At 37.7% G+C, this 23,299-nt stretch overlaps 1 protein-coding gene across 1 annotated transcript in view; it reads left to right on the plus strand.

Moving 5' to 3' along the window:
- Nucleotides 1-23,299, plus strand: part of LOC112043742 (inaD-like protein) — a 165,101-nt gene that overhangs the window by 3,568 nt on the left and 138,234 nt on the right. Inside the window, exons 2-6 of the mRNA XM_052888385.1 lie at nt 9,359-9,561; nt 12,044-12,181; nt 13,822-13,986; nt 18,495-18,665; nt 22,014-22,120. Coding sequence (XP_052744345.1) covers nt 9,559-9,561; nt 12,044-12,181; nt 13,822-13,986; nt 18,495-18,665; nt 22,014-22,120 — 584 coding nt within the window. The 5' untranslated portion in view covers nt 9,359-9,558. The remainder of the gene's footprint in view (nt 1-9,358; nt 9,562-12,043; nt 12,182-13,821; nt 13,987-18,494; nt 18,666-22,013; nt 22,121-23,299) is intronic.

A 23,299-nucleotide genomic window follows, 5' to 3' on the forward strand; every position in this document is an offset into this window, starting at 1 on the left:
AGAAATTCCGCTACATGACGCCCCGCGCTTTCAATTACGTAGTTCCCGTTCCTGTGTGAATATGGGAATCAAACATAGCCTATGACACTCGCAAATAACGTAGCTTTCTATTGGTGCTATCATAGGGCTGGACCGATTTAGCTAAGGGTAGGGGTAAGGTAGGGAAGGTATAGGGTAGGGTAGGGTACAGGTAGGGTAGGGGTTGTGTAAGGGTAGGGCAGGGGTAAAGGTAGGGTAGGGGAGTGTATGCCTAGGTTAGGGGTAGGGTAGGGGTAGGGAAAGGGAAGGAAATTACAGGTAGGGTAGGGTACGGGTAGGGTAGGGGTAGGATACAGTTAGGGTACGGGTAGGGTAGGAGTAGGGTAGAGGTAGGAGATCGATACTGAAGCCTATTTTCTATTTTTTGTCTGTCTGTTTGCCTTTTTTTTGACCGGGCATCACGCTGAAACTACAGAATGAATTCAAATGATACTTAAGACGATTTGAGACCATAACACGTAGAAGGATAATAGGATACTTTTTGTCGCGAAAACAAAATCAGAAATGGGTGAAGTAGGGGTAGAAAGTTTGTACGGAAAGTCCTTAATTTTTCTAGGTACATTTGTAAATGTAAACTGATAAGTGGACTATTTATTAGGTATAAGTTATAAAACTTGCCAAATAGAATGTGAAATAGGGGTTGAAAGTTGACATCGATTTTTACGCGGACGAAGTCGCGGGCGTCCGCTAGTATTCTATATAAAGTAAATACTTGCCAACTTTACAACTATGAGTACCTATATGACGTAAGTACATACATAGATAATTTTTTGCACCTAATACTGAAGCGTTCTTTTTAATACATTTTGTTTACCTTTCATCAAGCTTCTTACATCACACCATCAAAGCTAATCCTCGGACAAAACATAATAAACATGCATTTTTGATCTTCAAATCTTCCGAAATAATCTTTTAAAAAAATCTACTTCATGATTTGCTGAACACTATTAGATTCTGCGATAGCCAGACAAACCAATTGAAAAAGTATATAAAGTAATTTTTGATATTTCCTCCGGGTTATTCCCAAATTCTTCAAAAAACAAATATATTTTTTTTTAAGTGCCGTAGGCTCCTTAATAGGAGATCAGCGGCGTCACTGGGAACTTTGAGCTAGCATAGCCTAATGGGACCCTATACACCATTCCCTTAGCTTTGTGGCGAACCTTCGCTAGACCCCGTTAAAGTTCTCTTTAAATATTAAAAAATCTTTAATGGTGATTTTCACGAAGGGATACCGCGAAGCTAAGTGACTGGAGATTGGGAACTCTCACAGTCTCAAATTTTGGGCTGAAAATTAAAAATCTTATAAAAGCGAAAGGTGAAAACCGCATGACGTAGAAAGTTGAAATTTGACAATGAGTAAGTTTTTTTTTACACTTGGCGGTACGCCACGGCCGAAGCCTCCCACCAGCCAGACCTGGACAAATTAAGAAAATCACAATCTGCCCAGCCGGGGATCGAACCCAGGACCTCCGTTTTGTAAATTCACCGCGCATACCACAGCATCACGGAAGCCGACAAAAGTTTATAGTGAGTAGACGTTCGCTAAGAACGGATTTTGCCAGGGGACCGGATTAAGGAGGTCTAAGGACGGACGAAGTCGCGGGCGTCCGCTAGTATCTACGTTTATACTTGGACGGTTGGACCCTTGAAACCTTTCAAAGCCACCATATATAATACGTTTGTCAGCCTGTAACTACCTTAATGCTTTACAGCCTTGCTAAAAATGAGGTATGTCTGACTCTCGTAGGCTTTCGGTGTAAAGCGTAGTTATCGTTAGGATGACTTGACAGGCAATCGAGTGACGTCATTCAGCGTAATATCTTCCAGAGAGCTCCGGTGATCAATTTGCATTACACTTTATAAACATTATCGAGAATTTGTAATATTACGTCATGACATTAGAAAATTCTCAAACCCCAAAGACGGCTTCTAGGTATTTCCTATTTTTCTAGCCGTGTTTCATAATAAATTGAAATAAATAAATTTTGACTTTTGAATAAACTTCATCATCATTATCAACCTATACCTATTCAGCCCACTGCTGAGTCTCCTCTCAGAATGAGAGGGGCTAGGCCAATAGTCCACCACGCCGGCCTGGATTGTCAAACTTCACACACGTAGAGAATTAAGAAAATTGTATTTATTCAAGTTACTTCACCATTTGAGACACGTGATATTTAATTTCTTAAAATACACAATTACACATAACTAAAAAGTTGGAGGTGCATGCTTCGGACCAGATTCGAACCTAAGTTATCCGGAATCCTAGGCACAGGCCACTGGGCTATCTCCGATCACGGGTTCGTTTAACAACTTGACACCTCCACGCATTCCCAAAATAAAGTGTCTTAAAATAAAAATTCAAAATAAAAAGACAGACAACTAATTGATCTTATAAGGGTTCCGTGTTTCCTTTTGAGGCGCGGATCCCTAAGAATGTAAAAGAAATATGCCACAGATGTTTTACATACAAGTAAACTGCACTCACTACCTCGTAATGGCGTAAAGTGGTGCACTTACAGAGCTATTGAAAGTGGAAGGTGCAAGTTAATGGAAAGTCATTTGTGGGGCAAAAGAGGCGCATGCGACTAACGAAAGCCATTAGCTAAAAATATAACGTAAAATTACATCATATTACCTTGTAGGTTCCATTATGTATATGTTCGTTCGTTATCAACACATATTCGGCTCACTACTGAGCTCGAGTCTCCTCTCAGAATGTTAGGGGTTAGGGCAATAGTCCACCACGCTGGCCCAATGCGAATAGGGACTTCACACACGCAGAGAACTAAGAAAATGTTTTGGTATGCAGGTTTCCTCACGACGTTTTCCTTTACCGTTTGAGACATGTGATATTTAATTTTCTTAATATGCACACAACTGGACAGTATGTATGTATATGAACCTACTACAAATTATGATAAAATCTATTTCCAGTATAAAGTCTACATGAGAATTGAGATATCCCTTGTTTATGTAAGCGTGCTTGCGATTTCGCTCTTTTCACTTTCTCAATTAATTGATTAGCGCTTTCAATCAATACGTAGCTTTATAATCTTAATAAGTTTAGATTTATGTTTGTACGCGAGTTTTGATGTCATTTGAGGTCTTGGTTTTAGTTAGTAGATGATCTATCTACTAATACTCTATTAAAGGTACATGATCTCAGAAAATTTAACTTAAATAAAAAACGAAACGCACCGGAGAAACCGTCTCTTTGAAAAACCTATTACTATTAGGCACCAGTCCATTAATTTCTTTACGTAGGTTACGTAGGTAGGTCTCATTTCCGTACGATTAAGACGTTTTCCTGAGGTAAACAGGTAGGTACTTAATTTCACGCTGGACCCTAATGTTTCCGGAGAAAAACGTACCCAATATATCTTTATGTAGGTATATTTAGCACGTTTTCCCTCGTACATCCATACGTATAACATAGCTACGAGTATATTTGCTACTTTGCTTGCCCGTGATAAGTTTTTGACGTGACGACGTCTTATAATTCGATGGAGCCGGCTGCACACTCGAAAAAAGATGACGTCATGCGTCGTTCCCTCGCTTTATGGTTGCCAACTTATTTACAAGAAATAAAGTATATTCTAGTCTATGAAGATTATTATTATACAGTATTTGAGAAAAACGAGCATTTTCTTTTGAAAAATGTAACCATTCCACCAGTATTTTCTTATGACGTTGTCACGTTCAACTATCGTCAGTACCGACTTTACAGACAATCGATTTTTATTTTTTTTTTTAATTTTGAACATAATTCCATACATACATATGCTAACATTTTTCATATGTCACTTTTACCGAATTAAACACAGAAAGACATAGGTACGTAAAGTAAAAGAATCACATACCAAAACAGAAGCTTGAAATATTTCCGGACATGTCAAATGATCAGCTAATTAGCCGGCGCTAAAATTGCTAACATAAATCTACTGGTTACGGCCATTTGAAATCTTTCAGGGGTCATGCATTAGCTGGAGCTTGGAAATCTTATTAGCTAATTACTTAACTTAGTAGCTACAAGGAAAATGTTGTACTCGCCTGTTTGTATATCTTAATTATGTGCTAACGAAATATTACGGGATACTTTTAAAATAGAAAAGATAAAGATGGAATATACGTAGAAGCTTTCGCTTAAGTAGTGGTGAAGGTAGAAAGAGGTACTGCTCTTTTTGTGTTGGGAACCTTCCTCCATACCTTTTCGCCGAGGAGGCGAGGTTATGTCGGAAGGGAGGTGCTGCCTTACCCTATCATATATATACCCTATATAGGTTCAATTGAAGCTAATTCAAGCAATAATGTTAAATACTGTTAGATGCGTTACATGGAAGAGGTTAGACGTTAGGTCATGAAAAGTGAGGCGCACAAAAGAGGAAATTTCCACATCTCCACCAACACAATATGTTAGTTGTGGTCAACAACGAACGTTATTTAAACAAATAATAACTAAAAGTGTAAAAACCATTTAAACATACATAAATAACGGAATTAAAGACAAAATTGTACATATGCGCGCTCAGTTTTGTACCTATTACTCTAATCACCTTTTGCGGTGATTTTGTAGGGACGGCCCACTTTAAAGCAATGGCTCTCTCTATCAGACTTACATAATGACATAGGCACTGTGCTCGTACATATCGCACCCAAATTCACAAACAAATTGTCTGTATTTTTTTGAGGAATACGAGCTTAGATATATCTTACTTGTACTTAAGCATTCTGTGCTTATTATTAACTAGAACTAGTATTTTTACGGAGCTCTATAGCCGACAAACACGATTACAACTATGAAACACCGATTCTATAGAGACAGTTTTTATAATCGCATTAGATCGTTGATCATATACGTTGAAAAAAAAAGTAACGTCTAGCGAGACAGATCCTTCTGTAATTAGTCTGAGGTTGTTAATGATAATTACTGGAATCGACAGTATTATTAGGACGGTACCTAAGGCATATTAAGGCTTCGAATGTTTCTTAACCCCTGTTATCGGCTTCTAAGATTTCTTCTTAAAAAAAAACTCATTTTAATTTGTTCCTTCGAGCCTGAACCTGAGTAAAGCGGACCCTCTACTCTCAAAAATAACATAACAAGAATCTTGAAAGATTTCCTGACAAGTCAAATAATTATCTAATATTAGCCGGTGCTGAAATTGCCAAAATAAATCTACTGGTTACAGCAATTTGGAATCTTTCAGGGGTCATAAATTAGCTGGAGCTTGGAAATCTAATTACATAACTTAGTAAAGGAAATCATTGTCTGCCGCTTGGAGTAACTTATAATATTAGGTATAATATGTTCCTCAGAATATAGAAATTAATATTTTGAGTATGTTCTAACAACATTTCATGAAATATTTTTAACACAATGGTAGGTGCATTTTTGGAGGCTTTCGGGTCGACTTCTAAGATCAATTCAGGCAAACAAAAATATATATTTTTTTTTATTTTTATAGAATATTTGCCATATCTTTTAAATCTGACCAATATTCTCATTCCCCTCCAACTATGTTGGAGTTTTGAAGGCGTTGAGGCTCTTGAAATTGACTTAGATCTGTCTGGATGGACTAAAATTGCTTTAAAACTTTAAGGACATACCTTCAAATGTGAAAAAAAGACTTAAAATCTAGGGTGTAAAGGCTGACATGGATATAATTAAGGATTAATTATATTCACCTGGAAGTGAAGTTGGATCATAATTATATGATCAGTTTCTCACGACCCGATTTAATATTAACATATTGTAGTATACTCCTATGCTACAGCCTTTGAAAAAAGCTGACATGGATATAATAGTCAGTAAAGAGTAATTCATGACCGTTGTCATGATCTTTATGCACAACTAAGTCTAGGCGTCGGCCCGCGTGCGAGCTTCCACGCCGTTCCATGTCAGTGCAGATTCACCCCATTACGAGTTACGACGCTCCTCGGGGGTCGCTTGTATACAAAATGCAGAGATTAGAATTGAAATGTCGTAAAAGTCTACGAGGGGAATGCTCACCGGCCCATACAACGTCGGCCCAGGGAATCCAGGTATACCTACCCCCGTATAAAAGTATATGGAAATTATAATGTGATGGATAAATATGGATCTGGTTAAATAATTTGCTTCATTAAATATATGTTTCTTGTAGATAAATAGGTACATTTTTTATCATGATATTTCTAGGGCAAGATGTCTGCTGGTGTACTAAAGCGGCAAAACATTTGAAGCTGTATCATTTTTTTCTGTTACCAACGAGCTTAAAACCCAAGATAACGAACATACAAACCAATCATAAGTCTTCAAAAAATATAGTAAAACCACGGAAAATCTATGTACAAGTAGAAAAACTCAGGCAAATTAAAGATGAATTAAAAATGTGTTTTTCGATCAAATAATGATTTCATTATTAAAGTAGAATTATCAATATTTTTATTGATATAAGTAAATTGCCTTTGCCGGGTGGTTAGGGTAGACTTGGGTCGGGGATGAGCATTCCCTTTTTCAATAGAAATATATTAGTAGATACCTTTTTCTCAAATTATGGTAATGATAACATACTTGAAAAAATCTGCCTCGTAATTGGAAAGCCTGTATTATTTCGGATTACTAGATCTTGGGTTTGAGTCCTGGGTCAGCTTTACGTCAAGAATTTTTTAGTAAAAATTCACAGTCCGCTGTTGGAAAGTAGGTAGTATGCCTCGTGCCTCAGAGAGCACGTGAAGCCGGCGTTCTAGTGATTATTATCAGATAGTGATAACCAAATTCAATCCCCAAGTCCTCCAACTCGCATTGATGCAGCATGGTTGGTCTAAGCTATACTTAATATCGTCTCTCCTAATATGAAAGGATGCCACCACTCACAGTCACAGTTTACAGCGTTACGACCGGTCGTATCCTTAAATGATTTTGTGCGTGACTATTGCGTCCCAGGCATGACGTCCGGACTTAGGCTCTCTACCCATCGATTTAAAATTTAAGGAGTAAGCCTGGAACAGGTGCCATTGACTAAATAGTTGCGGAGTAAAAATGTTAGCTTGGTTTGGACCTCATGCTGCTGTGAAGGGGTTAAAAGTAGGATCATCGTTTGAATGTTCTACTGCGCATCAATATTCATTCACCAAGTTATCAAGTTTAATACCTCGAATGGCATTCAGTCCACGCCCCACAGTTGCCAATCGAATTTGAATCCACACACTGACATGCGTTATTGGATAAGCCTGTCGCTGTGGCATTCGTTATTTACACAATAGAAGCTTGCCGACTGTTCCAGCAACGGATGGATATTGGATTTATTAAAAACATTGAGTACCAGGGAATTTGGTATTTGATGCGTCTAATTAGGTTTTAAGGATATTTCTGATGACAAAAGGTTTTGTCAGAGTATAGTTCGGTAGTATTTGCTTTTTCAGGCTTTTGGGTTTTCAACTTTGTAAACGCTATCACAAAAACCTAGGCAAAAAATCTAAGCATTTTTGAAGTTAATCTATACGATTGGCCATTTAGGTGTGAAACATTTGATTGCCCAAAACCACAAGATTCAATTTATTATAGTTTTTGACTGCCTGTTATAACTGAAAAGTAATTCAATTATGTTCATCTTATTCTCGAAAAACAATAGATATCACTAAAATGACCATTATATTCCAAGCGGAAAAAGTCGAATACTTTCATATTTTCTTAAAATTACCCATAAAATAAAAGTTCTTAATAGAAATTCTTTTTGATAGATTGGGAATCCCTTGGAAAACAAGTCGACGAGGGTAGGGCGGCCTGTAATTTCATTGAATTATAAAACCCTGTCAGTTTACCACAAGCTGTGTTATTATGCGCCGTAATGTTTTCCACCCATCGATTCCAGTTTCACGGTAATTGTGACTGACATTAGATATTATAATGTATAAGTTCTTATATACTGAAAAGATAGACAAATCGATATGAAAAAATGATACCTACTTAATTATGGTTAACTTTACCGTTAGTTATTAAGTAGTTTCATTGAATTTCGATTTTTATTTTGAGGCCCTTTCCTATAAAGTTATCTATATTTATAATAAATCTGTAGAGAGGTCAATTCTGTACATAAAATATATTTCCAAAATATATATCAGGTGGTGATATGTGATCGATACTGATGCCAAAAATGCAATCAGTAAATTTTTCGTCTGTCTGTGTGTATGTTTGTTCGTTATAGAAACAAAAACGACTCGACGGATTTTAATGAAACTAGGTACAATTATTCTTCATACTCCTGGGCAGTATACCTTTTATCACGTTACGATCAATAGGAGCAGAGCAGCGAAGGGAAATATTGGGAAAACGGGAGAAGTTACTCCATTTTTACAGCGATAATACTGTTAAGATCTGGATTAAAGAGGTCTAAGGGCGGGTGTCCGCTAGTCCTGAATATTTTTACGATTGTAAACCGACCCATGAATGTAGGATCTCATGATATTTAGCCATACACTACACTGAGCCATCTGCATTACGAAATTATAAAGTAATTCACGTAAATCAGCGGACGTTTTCAAAGGCAACGGATGTAATCTTTTATTTATCTCCGACGCCCTGATTCGCTTTATATTTAGGAAGGGACGTACGAAACAATCCCGTTTGTTGAACTACACACATAGTAGATGAGCATGCAAACAAGCCGAAATAACACGTTCCCTCGTATTGGAGCGCTAACTGGGCCAAAGATTTGGGCAGAGTAAACACCTCTGACGAACTCTCCTGCCCTAGTAGAACAATAATTTACTCGCCGATGTCTCGGGTTCGGCTTAACATTATAGCTTTTGTATGAGTTAGAACAAGCTAGTTAGCTAGTCAATATATATCGGTGATAATTGTTGTGATGTGTGTGTGAAAATCATCTAAAATTCGATTATATTTATGTATATTGTGACTCCAGCTTGAATGTTTCTTTCGATGTCTACGGCACAATCATCATTGGCAACCCATATTCGGCTCACTGTTGAGCACGAGTCTCCTCACAGAATAAGAGGGGTTAGGCCTTAGTCCTAGTAGACTTAGAGAATTAAGAATATTCTCAAGTAAGCAGGTTTCTTCACGAGGTTTTTCTTCACGTGTTTGATTTAATATCTTAAAATACACACAACAGAAAAGTTGGAGGTGCATGTCCCGATCTGGATTCGAACTTACCCCCTCCTAATCGAATGCAGAGGTCATATCCACTAGGTTATCGTATCCCACAAAACATTGCGTTAATATAAATTGCGGTGCTTTTATAAAAGCAGATTACTTACTAATTATAATAGTAACACATCCCAGTTTCCTAAAATAAGTATATTTTTGTTACAGATTAACTACCAAAATGAGCAGTGTAATACGCTGCGAGGACTAGTGAGTGCGTGTGTGCGTGCGTGTACTATGTGCGGTGCGGGTGTGTGTGTGAGTGCTCCAGTGTGCGTGACGGCGGCGGCGGCGTGCTGAACATGGAGAAGGTTAGCTGATCGAGGAGGCGGCCGCGCAAACTACGCAAGCGGCTTATTGGGCGCATCATGGTAAGAATTGCTTATCATCATCCCTACCTTACCGTAAAGTAGGTAACTTTACAGGCCAGTACTGTACTGGGCCTTTGGTATATCAGTAAGGTGCGAGTGAAACGACAGTCTTGCTCGGTAGCTAGTTTGTTACTGATGACCTCAGGCCAATTATAGAAGGACCTGTATCGTACTCATAGTCACGAACAAAATTGTCTGTCATTTTCTGAAGAAAACGAGCTTAGATTTGGTATATATCTTATACTAAACTAGAAGTTTTTGCTCGTTTTTTACACAATTCAATTACACAAAAAGGTGTTTTTACGGAGCTCTTTAACCGACGAACACGATTACAACTATTTAACATCGATGCTATAGATACAGTTTTTATAATCGCATTAGATCGTTGATCATATACTTTGCCACAAAAGTAACGTCCTATACAATAATTGGTCTGAGCTGATGACACAATGAATTGACACTCGTTATATACTACATCCCTCCAACACTAGTTTGGAAACCTGAAACAATATATACATAGCGCATCTTACCGATATCCCATCCACGTCGCCAGTTGGTATATCGGTAAGGTGCGAGTGAAACGACAATCTCGCTCGGTAGCTAGTTTATTACTAATGACACAATGAATTGACACTCGTTATATACTACAGCTTCCCTCCTTTATTATACAAGGTGTAAACTCGCGCTTGACCACGATCTCACCTGATGATAAGTGTATATGTGTGGCCTAAGGTGAACCGCGTTTGCTTAAAAGATGCCTATTCATTCTGTTCTTAAACATATGCCCAGGTTGTAAGAATTAGGACTAACTACCCGGTGCAGTGCGATAGTAAAAAGGTGACAGTGGTACGAGCTCAAATAGCTCCTGTGCATACTCTCCGAAATATATTTCATAAAAAATCGAGAGACTAGCAACTTTCCTGCCATGACCAAGGCTTCCTCCTCATAGGATAGGGGATGTAGAGCTTAGACTACCTCTCTGTAACAATGCGGATAGGCGGGCAATCGGCAATCTGCATGCCTACGTAATCGACTTTCTTGGGACGCGTACAAAATATCAGTTTTTCGTTTTTAATAAGGCGCTGCGCTGGCCACCACGCTTTTCTTTCCTTATTGCGTATATATTTTTACAATATTTTCCTTAAAAGGTACGGTCTGAAATACCGTTGCGATGGTGTTTCCTGAATATATCTTGGATAAAATAAGGATGATGATAGTGAGCATCTGCAAGACAAGAATTGGTGAGTTACAGATTACACATCACATCACATCTGTGACGATCTTAGCTGATGAGACTGTTAAATAAAAGCTGAGTAATTGCTCTTTTTACATGTAACTATACTTTAAAAATCGGTATTATGAGATCTTAGAATGGATACCAAACCCTAGACAAGCCATACGGCTAAGATAATGACTTCATCACTGAATCACGGAGATAAATATGTACGCATATTACTTTACAAGAGCCCTATGACTATTGAAACTTATTATACTATCAGGCATACCTTTTATATTATACAGAGAGTAGGTACACAAGCAATTAGTGACTACTTCATTTTTCTCGCAGCTCATTAGGTAGGCTTTATGTAGCTTAGGATAAATTAGGACACTGAATTGTAGGCAGCAAATGTGAAAGGATTTTTAAATTCTGCCAACGTTTAGCAGGGATTAAAAATTTAATTTTTGTACATTTGAGTTTCTACGTTGTTAGAGTAATTTTGTGAAAATTGTGTCGAGTTTTCTTCTGGTTTGGTGAATTAGTTTCATGATATTAAAACATTTTGTTTGTTGGAAACTAAAAATAACGCTTCGTGTAATATCATGTCATAATAAGTTATTCTTTTTATATTTTTCTACAAGCACAATAATTTTCTATTCTTCTAATATTGTGTGAGTAATGAATCAATTTCATAATTTAAGTGTTTGGGATTCTGAACAATAGAAAATTGTAATTTTAGAACGTCGAGTTACTGCTACATGGTATATTCTACGCTCTACGGAAAAGTTATATGTTATATTTTATTATTTTCCGTGAAAAGCTAAAGATGTCCAGATGCGAGAAAAAACAGTTTTCGAATACGAAACCTGAGCTTCCTCAGGAGATGTTGAGTCAACAATATCGAGACTGGCTGGCGTTGCTGCTAGAAGTCAATACTTTTGATTAGGAATATGACCGGCAGTTTCAAACCCATATAGGACCCTTAGTTATGAGCTTGGTCATGCAACGCAGCAAAAACCATAAAATAAAAAAAATCTTGTCTTGTAGTCTAAATCATACTGCGGGTGGCGGCTAAGGTAGCAGAAGCTATGGTTCCTTACACTCTTCGACGGTTTCTGTTCGTCATAATCATTGATCCCGTCTCCTTTGAATCAAACTTTTTATTTTTCATGATAATATTCCGCAAAATAAAGCAAAATAAAAAATATATTACTGCTACTGAACTTATCAAAATGATAGTACTAGGATTACATAACATTGCAGCAGGTGTTCGGCGAGTGGGCGCAGGTGGAGGTGGTGGAACTAGTGAACGATGGCTCGGGGCTGGCGTTCGGGATCGTCGGCGGGCGATCTTCGGGCGTCGTCGTCAAGAGCGTGCTGCCGGGAGGAGTGGCTGACAGGGTATGTAGTCCTAGTACTTAATATTAATAAATTATTGATTGATATTTAGGTAAACCTTCTATGGTCTAATGAATGAATGAAGGAAATTCATTATTTCATTCTTTCTTTAGAGGACAGGATTTAGAAGTATGTTTATGTAACGAGTAGTGGACTATTAAAATAGGCTGATCATGGAATATGAATCAATTTTCATATACGAATTGTATTCTAATGGAGCGAAATATTATTTTTCTTTGGCTACCAGTATACTTATACCTACAGAGCAGATCTCTCGAGCCTCGTTAGTTCCCCGTAGTCGGTATGGATGTAGATTGAAGCCGTTTCAACGCCGCAGTGTGATTTAATTGAATAAAGTGCATTCCCCACTTTTGAAGGCGGAAACCAACCTCCATTAAATTAATGAGAATTGAATCATATCTGCAATATGCTGAGAGCTCCATTAACGGGGTGAAATTACCATATCTGCTTGATAGCTTTTAGGTTAGGTTTCAACCGGTACTACGGTGTACTGTGGTTTCATAAGATCCTTTACATTATGCGTTTTTATATATTGAAGTATTTTTTTTAATTAACCGATTTCAAAGGTAAGGTTCTTATTTTAATATAATATATTTAAGCATATATTTTTTTTATTATTAAAACGCTTCTAAATATAAGTTAATAAATTCTGGCTGTGAATGACTTGGACGAAAGATGATTTACATTCAATGTCAGATTTACATTCAGCACTGTGGGTCATTTTTTGGCCGGGTATATGCCTCGAAGCGAATCTCCTTGTTCAGAGAAAGCACGGGGAAACTTTGTTTCCGTTAATCTGTCCGACTTTCTTTCGGGAGTTTCCTAAGCCAGCCTGTTTGTCTACTGCAAGAAGGTGCCCCGCGTTATTAGAGACTAGCTGACTCCGCGCGGTTCATCCTCATGGTTCCCGTTTCCGTAGTTCCTGAGATTAGCGCGTTCAAACAAACAAACTCTTTACCTTTATAATATTAGTATAGATTATAATATTAGTATAGATATACAATTGACCTGCGCTGGGGCAGTTTCCAATGCGGTCCATCATCTAGTTCTTATCGTAGCCAATGGTACCTGAACTTTCATCCACTTGCTGGAGCCACACTGAGGAAAAATTATTTCGTTCTGTTGTTGCTGCACATCGGAGCGGTGTGCGTGGTGGGAGCAATGGCTTTTTACATACTCCGACGATTTCTGGTCGTCATCATCATTGGTGCTTCTTTGAGGCAAACATTTATTTTTCATAATAAACTACTGCAAAATAAAGCATTCTAAATGATACATATTTGCTGAACTACTCAAAATGAGAGTACCAGGATATCATAACATTGCAGCAGGTGTATGGCTCGGGGCTGGCGTTCGGGATCGTCGGCGGGCGATCTTTGGACGTTGTCGTCTTTGAAACTACGTTCTGTTCTGTTGTGTCAGGATGGGCGTCTGCGTAGCAGAGACATGCTGCTGCGCATCGGAACGGTGTGCGTGGTGGGAGCTATGATTTTTTACATACTCCAACAGTTTCTGGTCGTGAGAGTACCAGGATTTCATAACATTGCAGCAGGTTTATGGCTCGGGGCTGGCGTTCGGGGTTGTCGTCTCAGAAACCACGTTCAACTGTTCTGTTGTCTCAGGATGGGCGCCTGCGTAGTGGAGACATGCTGCTGCGCATCGGGGCGGTGTGCGTGGTGGGCATGTGCGCGCGGCAGGCGGCGGCCGTGCTGCGGCAGTGCGGCGCGTGCGTGCGCTTGCTGGTGGCGCGGCCGGCGCACAGTAACGTGCTGCAGCCCAAGCTACAGGTATTGTGCACTTGGTAGTGTTTATTCTTTACAAGTTAGACTACAATCTCACCTAAGTGATGATGCAATCTTATATGGAAGCGGACTAACTTCTTGGGAGTAGGATGAAATCCACACCCCTTTCGGTTTCTACACGACATCGTACTGTAATGCTAAATCGCATGGCGGTACGTCTTTGCCGGTAGGGTAGTAACTACGGCCGATGCCTACCACTAAATTAGGCCTAAGCCTATTTAGAAATTATGAAACCCTAAACTGACCCGAGCTGGATATTGAACCGTCTATGCCAGAGATGGGGTCGGTGATTATTGCAAGCAGATCGCTGTGTCTCGATCTGAAGGGAAGTTGCCGGTGTAATTACATACATATGACGTTTTATCAAAGCCTCTGGTTGATGGGCAAAGAGCAGCAAATTATTTATTGGGAGCAGAACAACCTCACAGCTCAGCTCAATATATCTGCATACTGTGAATTTGCATTGCTGAAAGCGCCTACAGCTCGATCACTTTAAGTAGACGTGTAAACAAAATTAGGTTTGCAGAAAAGCGCATCTTAACGTCGACTAAAGCTGAAGGGATTCATTGGTAAAACATCTTTATATAGTCTGTGAAAAATTGTCTCCAAAATATTTCACCACGGTTTGTTGCCGCGGTTGGTGACAGGGCAGGCTTATTTTATGCGCGAAGGATTTGCGTGGTTGCTCAACCCGGAAATGCCAGTAATATTGTGATCCTTTCACTCAGGCATGATTTGTATAGCTATTAGAAGTTAACTTAAGTTTCTTACTGTATTCTTTTTCAATAAAAAAATTGTATTAACATTGTTGAAATGGATAAAGTAAAGTAATTTCGGTAGCTCAATTTTCTTTAAATACAGCATTCGTTCTCGCAATTTATAACTGTGACAAATATTTCCTAGTGGTTTGAAGCACAGATAATATATCTCGTATTGGCAAGCCGCCATCTTAGTTCGTCGACAGGCAACGTGCAAGTTATTGTGCCCCGATATGTGTCTTCCTGCCAACTTAGTTCAAGTGTCTAATAAAGTTTCCATGGTTCTTTCAGCAAGGTCTGTTTCAGAAACGTAATAAATCTATTTAAAAACTAGCGGATGCCCGCGATTCGTCCGGTTCCGGTTTGTTCTTGATACTGCCTTAATACGGCCCTACCGCAAAATTCATTCGTCTACTAAATATAAACTACCTCCCTGCCAAATTTTATCTTTGTACATTTTGGATATAATGCGATGACCTTTCGCTTTTATATAATTATTTAGATTAAGGGGTTTTTAAAGTAACAATTTCTTAAATTGTTACTTTAAAAACCAAAAAAGTTATTCAATTAACTTAAGTGCTTGTAAATTTAGATTCTTTAGATCGCAACACTGTAAGTAATAACAACTCAATAAAAATCGCGGTTTTACTTCCCCGGACAACTTCTATCATAAAACTCCACTACTACTACTTATCACCAACTCATTAATCCGGCCCTGTCACAGAATCCGTTCTTATCATAAGTCTACTAACTATAAACTACCTCCCTGCCAAATTTTATCTTTGTATATCAAGCGGTTTTCGATATTTCCTGATAATTTTTTGCTATGAAATTATTAGAGGAAGAAGTAATCACACAAATATTGTAAAGGCGAAAGTTTGTGTGTAAGTGTGTGTGTATGTTTGTTTCTTCTTTGCGCTGCGGCTACTGAAGCGATTTGGCTGAAATTTGGAATGAAAATAGATTTTACTCTGGATTAACACATAGGCTACTTTTCACCCTACAAAAATCCATGGTTCCCGTAGGATTTGTGTAAAACTGAATTCCACGCGAACGATGTCGCGGGCGTCCGCTAGTTCAATAATAAGTTCAAAAACCATATTTATTACAATATTTCATTTTCAACCCCTAGTATCAAATCCAAAGGAAAATGGTTCGGGAATAAAAGAACTATAATAATTATAATAGCTAGTAATGCCGCGTGGTTTCACTCGCGTGGTTCCCGTTCCCGTAGGAATACGGGAATATTATATAGCTTATAGCCTTCCTCGATAAATGGGCTATCTAACACTGAAGGAATTTATCAAATCGGACCAGTAGTTCCTGAGATTAGCGCGTTCAATCAAACAAACAAACTCTTCAGCTTTATAATATAAGTATAGATGTGTCTACTAGTGGGAATGAGCCTTTATTTTAAATTCGAGATCGCGTAGAGTTTCGCAAAGCTCCAGGTTGGAATGTTTTTCTCGCAGGGGCGGTAAAGCAAATAGCGAGAAATTAAAGGGTAAAACTTTGTCTTGCTGGTTTAATTCCTCCCCAAAGTGCAGGCAAGCATCACATAGATACACGGGAATGGGAGTTGTAAATTAAATTTTATATTAAGTTGTAAATTGTAAATTACCCAAGGGTCCTTTTTGTAACTATTAAATTACATTTAATAATATAGTGAAGCTTTTTAGGAACGAAGTCATCAGCAGCTTACAGTAGAAACTGTCAGAAATCGTCACATAACGCAAAAATGTCAAGCTTGGATAAGGTATTAGGATTTAGGTATACTTACACGCTCTACAATATTTAAAATACATATAATATTTTACTGATTTTATATTTTTAAATTAAATAATAATAAGTATCTCCCTGACATAGCTCAGCGAGTCGCGAAGCTGAAGTGACAATGGGCATGCCATAGTTCGAAGAGCTGATGGACTTTGGGGTCCCAAGGTGCTGGAATGGCGACCCCGCGCCGGAAAGCGCAGTGTTGGTCGACCCCCCGCTAGGTGGACCGAAGACATCAAGCGGGTTGCAGGGAGCCGCTGGATGCTGGCGGCTCGAGACCGTTTTGTTTGTCATAAATCCATGCAAGAGGCCTATGTCCAGCAGTGGACGTCCATCGGCTGATAATGATGATGTACCTACCACACCGTACCACCCACAAACTAAGGTTTACGCGGAAAAATCGCATACATCCACTAGGGTTGTAATTTTATTAATTAATAAATGAAGATACATTAATTTTATTGCGGCAGTTTTAAAATATAAAATCCCTACATTTCATGCCACAATTAAAAGTAGCGTCGGGGTTAACGGTTTTATAGGGGTCACCGCATTTATTAAATAATTTCATTATCCATGCTTTTTAAATAATGGCTGACTTTGGTTTCGCGAAATAAGTAGGTAAATTCATGGTAAATTGGTTATTTATATTAAAAAAATTAACTTTTACTAAAAACTAACATTTAATTAATAGATTACGAAACTGTAGCATAATGTCATTCTTATTTCCGTTTAACACTTATACGTTAGTATAAAATATCCTTGAATTTCCGTCATAAGATTTTCGCAGAGAGAAAAAAGGTTCTTTGTCTTATGGACTTTGTGTTAGTTTTTCACGTTCTAGATCATTATAAAGTCCAATAACATAATCCAGATCAATTTCGTAATTTTTACAGGTAATAATTTTCTTTCCTTAGTTTTTTCTTAAATATTATTGGGGTCCCAAGGTGCTGGAATGGCGACCCTGCGCCGGAAAACTCAGTGTTAGTCGACCTCCTACTAGGTGAATATCAAACGGGTTGCAGGGAGCCGCTGGACGTTGGCGGCTCGAAACCGTTTTGTTTGGAAGTCCATGCAAGAGGCCTATGTCCTGCAGTGGACGTCCATCGGCTAATAATGATGGTTATAATAATATGATTTTGCATTGCTGATTTATTTTAGTGTTCCACACCAACGCGCCTGGTACACCTCACCTACTTCCATCTTACCAAATCCAAGTTGCCCTCAGAAAGAACAAAGACAATACAATAAAACAACCAGCCGGCTAACACATTACCGGCGCACAAAGCGACCAATATCCGGATAATGCCAGTTTACCTGTCACGACGGAAACTGCGCCGCGCCAATTACTCGCCCCCGATCGAATACAGCCTTTAAAGTTACATCGGGGTGCGTTTCCACTACAAAGACGTCCAAATCTAAAGCCAATCAAATTGCCCGTAGATAACGTGATGAAATTATCACGCCATTTTGATAGCTATCTGATTGGTCGTTTAGATGAAGGGCCAGCTTCATCATCTTCTCATAATAAGTCTAATAGTGCAGGGGTTGAAGGAAGTTGAGTGCAAAATGTGAAGCTTTTCTGTTCAACAATTTATGATCAAAACATTATTGTAAAAAATCACTAACACGCCTTAACAAAGTGATGGCAAGAACGTTGCTCAACAAAGACTTAAACACTGATCATTCATACCATCGCTGTCAACTACATAAAATAAATAATTTTTTACTAGTATATATTGAAATCGAAAGGGGTGTTCGTCCTCCTCCTAACAAGTTAGCCCACTTCCATCTTAAATTGCATCATCACTCACCATCAGGTGAGACTGTAGTCAAGGACTGACTTGTAAAAAATAAAAAAAAATTTAAAAAAAATTAATATTATGAATGTTAATACAACTTGTGCTCGAGGAACTCGTAACATTAGATGGTTGAAGCTAAAACTCGATTTTTTTTCTACAGTCGCTGGGTGCATCTCAAGCACCGATCGTGCCGTCGCGCTTGCTTGCTGACCCGATCGAGCTGGAGCGGGGCTTGGCTGAGGCGGGGCACGATGGGTTCGGTGCGCTGTGTGAGGACACCACGCCTCCGTCGCCGCCACCTACTATCATCGAGGAGAGGTTACATCATAGGGTGAGTTTTTTTTTAAATGCACGCACGAAAAAATGTCCTCCTCCTGAGGAGGTTGAAATAAATAATACCAAGAGACCTACTTGTATAAATGTAATAAAATCACCTTACAATTTGTTCTTTTGAAAGATATAACCAGAAATCTAGGAAATAGCGGAGTTCTCAAATAATTTTGATTTTACCTTCTAGGTATTATTTGATGGTACTCAATACACAATAACCTCTATATAGAGTCATAAATACAATTTATTATTAATTATGACAGGAAAATCAACCCGAATTCATTGTATTTGTTTTGAGACTAACATTATGTTTTTTTTTCATTTTATTACCTTTTTTGTCTGGGGCAAATGATGTATGTAAAGTGAGCCATACCCTTTTCATCATTTATCGTTCATAACCCGACTTTACAGACAATCATTTTTTTTTCATTATGACGCAATATTCGCATTCCTCACCAATTAGTCGGAAAAACTGTGTTAGGAGTGAAAATGACAATAGTCCGTACAGGGCTCGAACCGATGACCTATCAGGTGAGGTCCCTTACCGTGGCTTCATTTTTAAACCCAGTTTTTAGCAAATATTATTGTACTTTGATATATAGTACCGACTTGTCATAACTTGCTTACTAAGATTGAAATTAAATATACTGTATTATACCAGAACATATACGAATATATACAAAATATATAAAATATAAAACATAGCGTGTGTTTTTAAATAATAGAGAAAGAGGAAATAAATGGTCCCTATTTTATGAAAACTGAAAGTTTGATGATTCAGGGTCAATATACTTTTGTTACCCACAAGTGCTTTTATTAGAGCTGCCATGACCCAAACTCTCGCTGACAAACTTTCACTTTCAGCTTTCATTCAATTTCAATGAGACCATTTTGATTAGTGAATAAATAAAACATAAAATAAATGAATTAAACGTAATATCAATACACATAATACATGGCGAATTGGTGTATTTAAAATGGGGCACGCTAACTTTTTTCCCCTTTCAAAATTTTAAATAAATTGGCCACTCTTATGAGACATAAAGTAAAATAAAGTATACCAAAGAATACTTACATATTTATATCTCAAATCGTCTTGATGTTTTAAGATGTACCTATTAATGGTCATTCGATTCAACGTAGGTTGACATTCTAAAATAAAACTAATAAAAATGGGCCACGCTAACTTTTTGCCCCGCAACATGTCTCTAGTGTGCAATCTCCAACAACCTCTCAGCAATTAGTTCACACGGTGCTCTTTCATATAACGAAAAGCGAAATTTTCCTCGCTAATTTCTGCCTGTTTGACTTCGTCGTGCGAAACTTTTGAGCTTTTTATCCCTCGTCGCTAAATGAGGAATGGTCTTTTGCAACATCTTTTTTATTTGTTTACTTTGATCATTGACATCCCTATTAAAACTTTGACTTTGCTTTCTCAAATAACTCGATATTCATGTTTACTTCACCAAAGGTTACACGTTGAAAGAGCGAAAGTATAATTTATGTAAGGATTTATCATTATCATCATTTCACCCATAATCGGCTCACTGCTGAGCTCGAGTCTCCTCTCAGAATGAGAGGGGTTAGGCCAATAGTCCATCACGCTAAAACAATGCGGATTGGCAGACTTTACACACGCAGAGAATTAAGAAAATTCTCTGGTATGCAGGTTTCCTCACGATGTTTTCCTTTACCGTTTGAGACACGTAAATGCACACAACAGAAACGTTGGAGGTGCATGCCCCGGACCGGATTCGAACCCACACCCTCCGGAATCGGAGGCAGAGGTCATATCCACTGGGCTATCACGGCTCTGGATAAGAATTTATAAAGTGTTAATATTATTCAGTATCGTAAAATACTTGTTAGTTTGACTTACCTACCTTATTATTTTTAAATTCCGACACATTTAGATAGATAAGGTTGAAATAATATTACCATAACATACAGGTTCATACATGACATATATGACACATGTACATACATGACAGCATCTGTTATGCTTATAATTATAATATTGTTTACCCAAGTATACCTAAGTACTAACCTAGTTGGGATATATTTTGAAAACTTAGTTTTATAGTTTTCTTCATTTCTTGTCTTTCAGCTTATAAAATACATAACAAATGTGCATTAAAGTAAAAATGATTTGCATTATTTAGTTATTTACAAAATCATAATAATTTTTTTCGGGCCGGTGCCATTCATTTATTCCATGTAATTTAGAAATAACAAAGTACGATTATGACGATTTCCATTCGAATATCTACTATGTTCTAAAACTTTCAGGAAACATTCTCAATTTTTATAGGTAGATACCGCAATTATCCACAAAAAAAATCTATACTCATAGTGATATACCTATATATTTTAAGTTCTTTACGTTATCAAATTGGAAATACACAGTTCTCTAAAATACAGAACAGTAACCGATACAATAGCTCAACGACTTGCGAAACTAACGTAGTTACAACAGCACAAAGCCAATAGCTTGAAGGATCACTGAACATTGGGCTCCCAAGGCGCTGCAATGGCAGCACTAATCGGTTTAGTATCTATAGACGATTTTAGCTAGCTCTCTGTTGGATTTAATATCCACTAATCCTATCAAATAGTAGTAGTTAGATACTATAACGTAATAAAAATGATATATGGTTTTTAACAACATTCAATTCAATTCAAAGCCTTTTTTAACAACATTCACTTCAATTCAAAGCCTTATTACATTATTTCAACAGTAACTATATAAAATTTATTTTTCTGTGCTATGTATTCTGTGCAATTTAGTAAATCAGTATGTTAGTAAGGACCTTGGTCGTAAGACTATTGGATTTCAACGCTATTAAAAGTGTTTAACACCATAATAACATGCAATTAATTCCATTATATTTACTAGTATTTATTAGTATGTTCACTCTTAATTCCGAAAATGAAGACTACAAGTATGCGTTATTTTGCAAATATTTGTTATGAACAGTAAATAATTGATTAATTAATTTTTGAAATATCAAAAAATCCAGACAGTTATTTCCACCCAAATCTTAGAGATTTAAATAGCGTTGCCACAGATCATAAAGCGCTTAAGCTACGCTTAAGGGCGTTGTGTATCGTGGTGTATTTAAGTAAATTTAATTCCGAAATCATAGCATTTTTACTATTCAATATTTTGGTCTTTATTATCAACCAATTAGAAACATCAAATCAATTGACAAAAAATTTACTTACTGTGTAATATCCATCAGTAAGCACCGGATGAAATTTTTACATAGAATTTCGATTTCATATGTGTTAACTAACATACGTCAATCATAGTGGTGAGATCTTGTCATAATGATGAATGTTCCCACAGCCGGTCGCGTCCATAGTGGCAGTGGTGCCACGTGGGGCGCTCGCGCCGGCGCCGAAGCCTCCGCCCCTATTCATCACCACCAGCGAGCCCCAGCCTCCGCCTCTTAGGTAAGCTATTGAATTAAATAAATAAAAATAAATATACTTACACAATACACACATCACTACCTCATCATCATCATCATTATCAACCCATATTCGGCTCACTGCTAAGCTCGAGTCTCCTCTCAGAATGAGAAGGGTTAGGTCAATAGTCCACCACGCTGGCCCAATGCGGATTGGCAGACTACACACACGCACAGAATTAAAAAAATCTCTTATGTGCAGGTTTCCTCACGATGTTTTCCTTCACCGTTTGAGACACGTGATAATTAATTTCTTAAAATGCACATAAGGTCATATCCACTGGGCTATCACATCACTACTTACCTCCAAAGTAAGCCTATGTTAAGGGTACTATAGTCTGGCAAGTTCGTAGATGACACTCCCATGATATGCGGGCGACGGGGAGGAAGGTCTGCGCGGGTGTGAAATCGTGCGTGCGGGGAAGTGAGGTGCATCAGTTGTGGGTTTTTCATTTATCGCAGCACACCCCGGCCCGCGCGGACCATAGGGAGTGTAACGAACGAAGTTGCGAAGCTTTAGGATAGGTGATTTTTTTGATATCTCCTTTAGGGACAACTCTTTTATTATTTTGAGCTACAGCTTCAGATAAATATCCTACGTGTTAATGTATATATCCACATCTCCTTGTCCTTATTTATTTATTAGGACGCTAATATTACTCACCGTGAAATATTAACTTGTCGATGTATAAAAGTCGCGCCTCAATTACATTATTATTTCTTTATTTAATATTCCAGCAACGCGTAGAATAATTTTATTTATTATATTTTAAAAACAAATTAAGTATAAGTATATTTTCATGTTTTCACCTAATAATTCTCTCTCTAAAAACTTAGATTACGACAACTAATTTTGTTCCCCGACAAGAAACCTCACGGTTCCTGAATGTTAATTGACTTCGTATTCTGTTTGTGACAGCGTTTAATATAAATTCAATTAATATTTTTAGACTTCAATCTATATAAATAAACAAAATTGAAGTGTCTGCTTTTTATTAAAAATTCCAATTACAACTACCTTGTATTAAACATAAGATTTACAGATTGTTTTTCTCTTTCTCTGATACTGAGAATTTCTTCAAAAATAAAAAAAATTACAATATTTTATAGGTCGACCAAGGAACCTAGGACTTCGTGTTACGTAACAGAACATGTTAACCAC

This window comes from Bicyclus anynana, chromosome 2 (assembly GCF_947172395.1).
Source record: "Bicyclus anynana chromosome 2, ilBicAnyn1.1, whole genome shotgun sequence".
Lineage (NCBI taxonomy): Eukaryota > Metazoa > Arthropoda > Insecta > Lepidoptera > Nymphalidae > Bicyclus > Bicyclus anynana.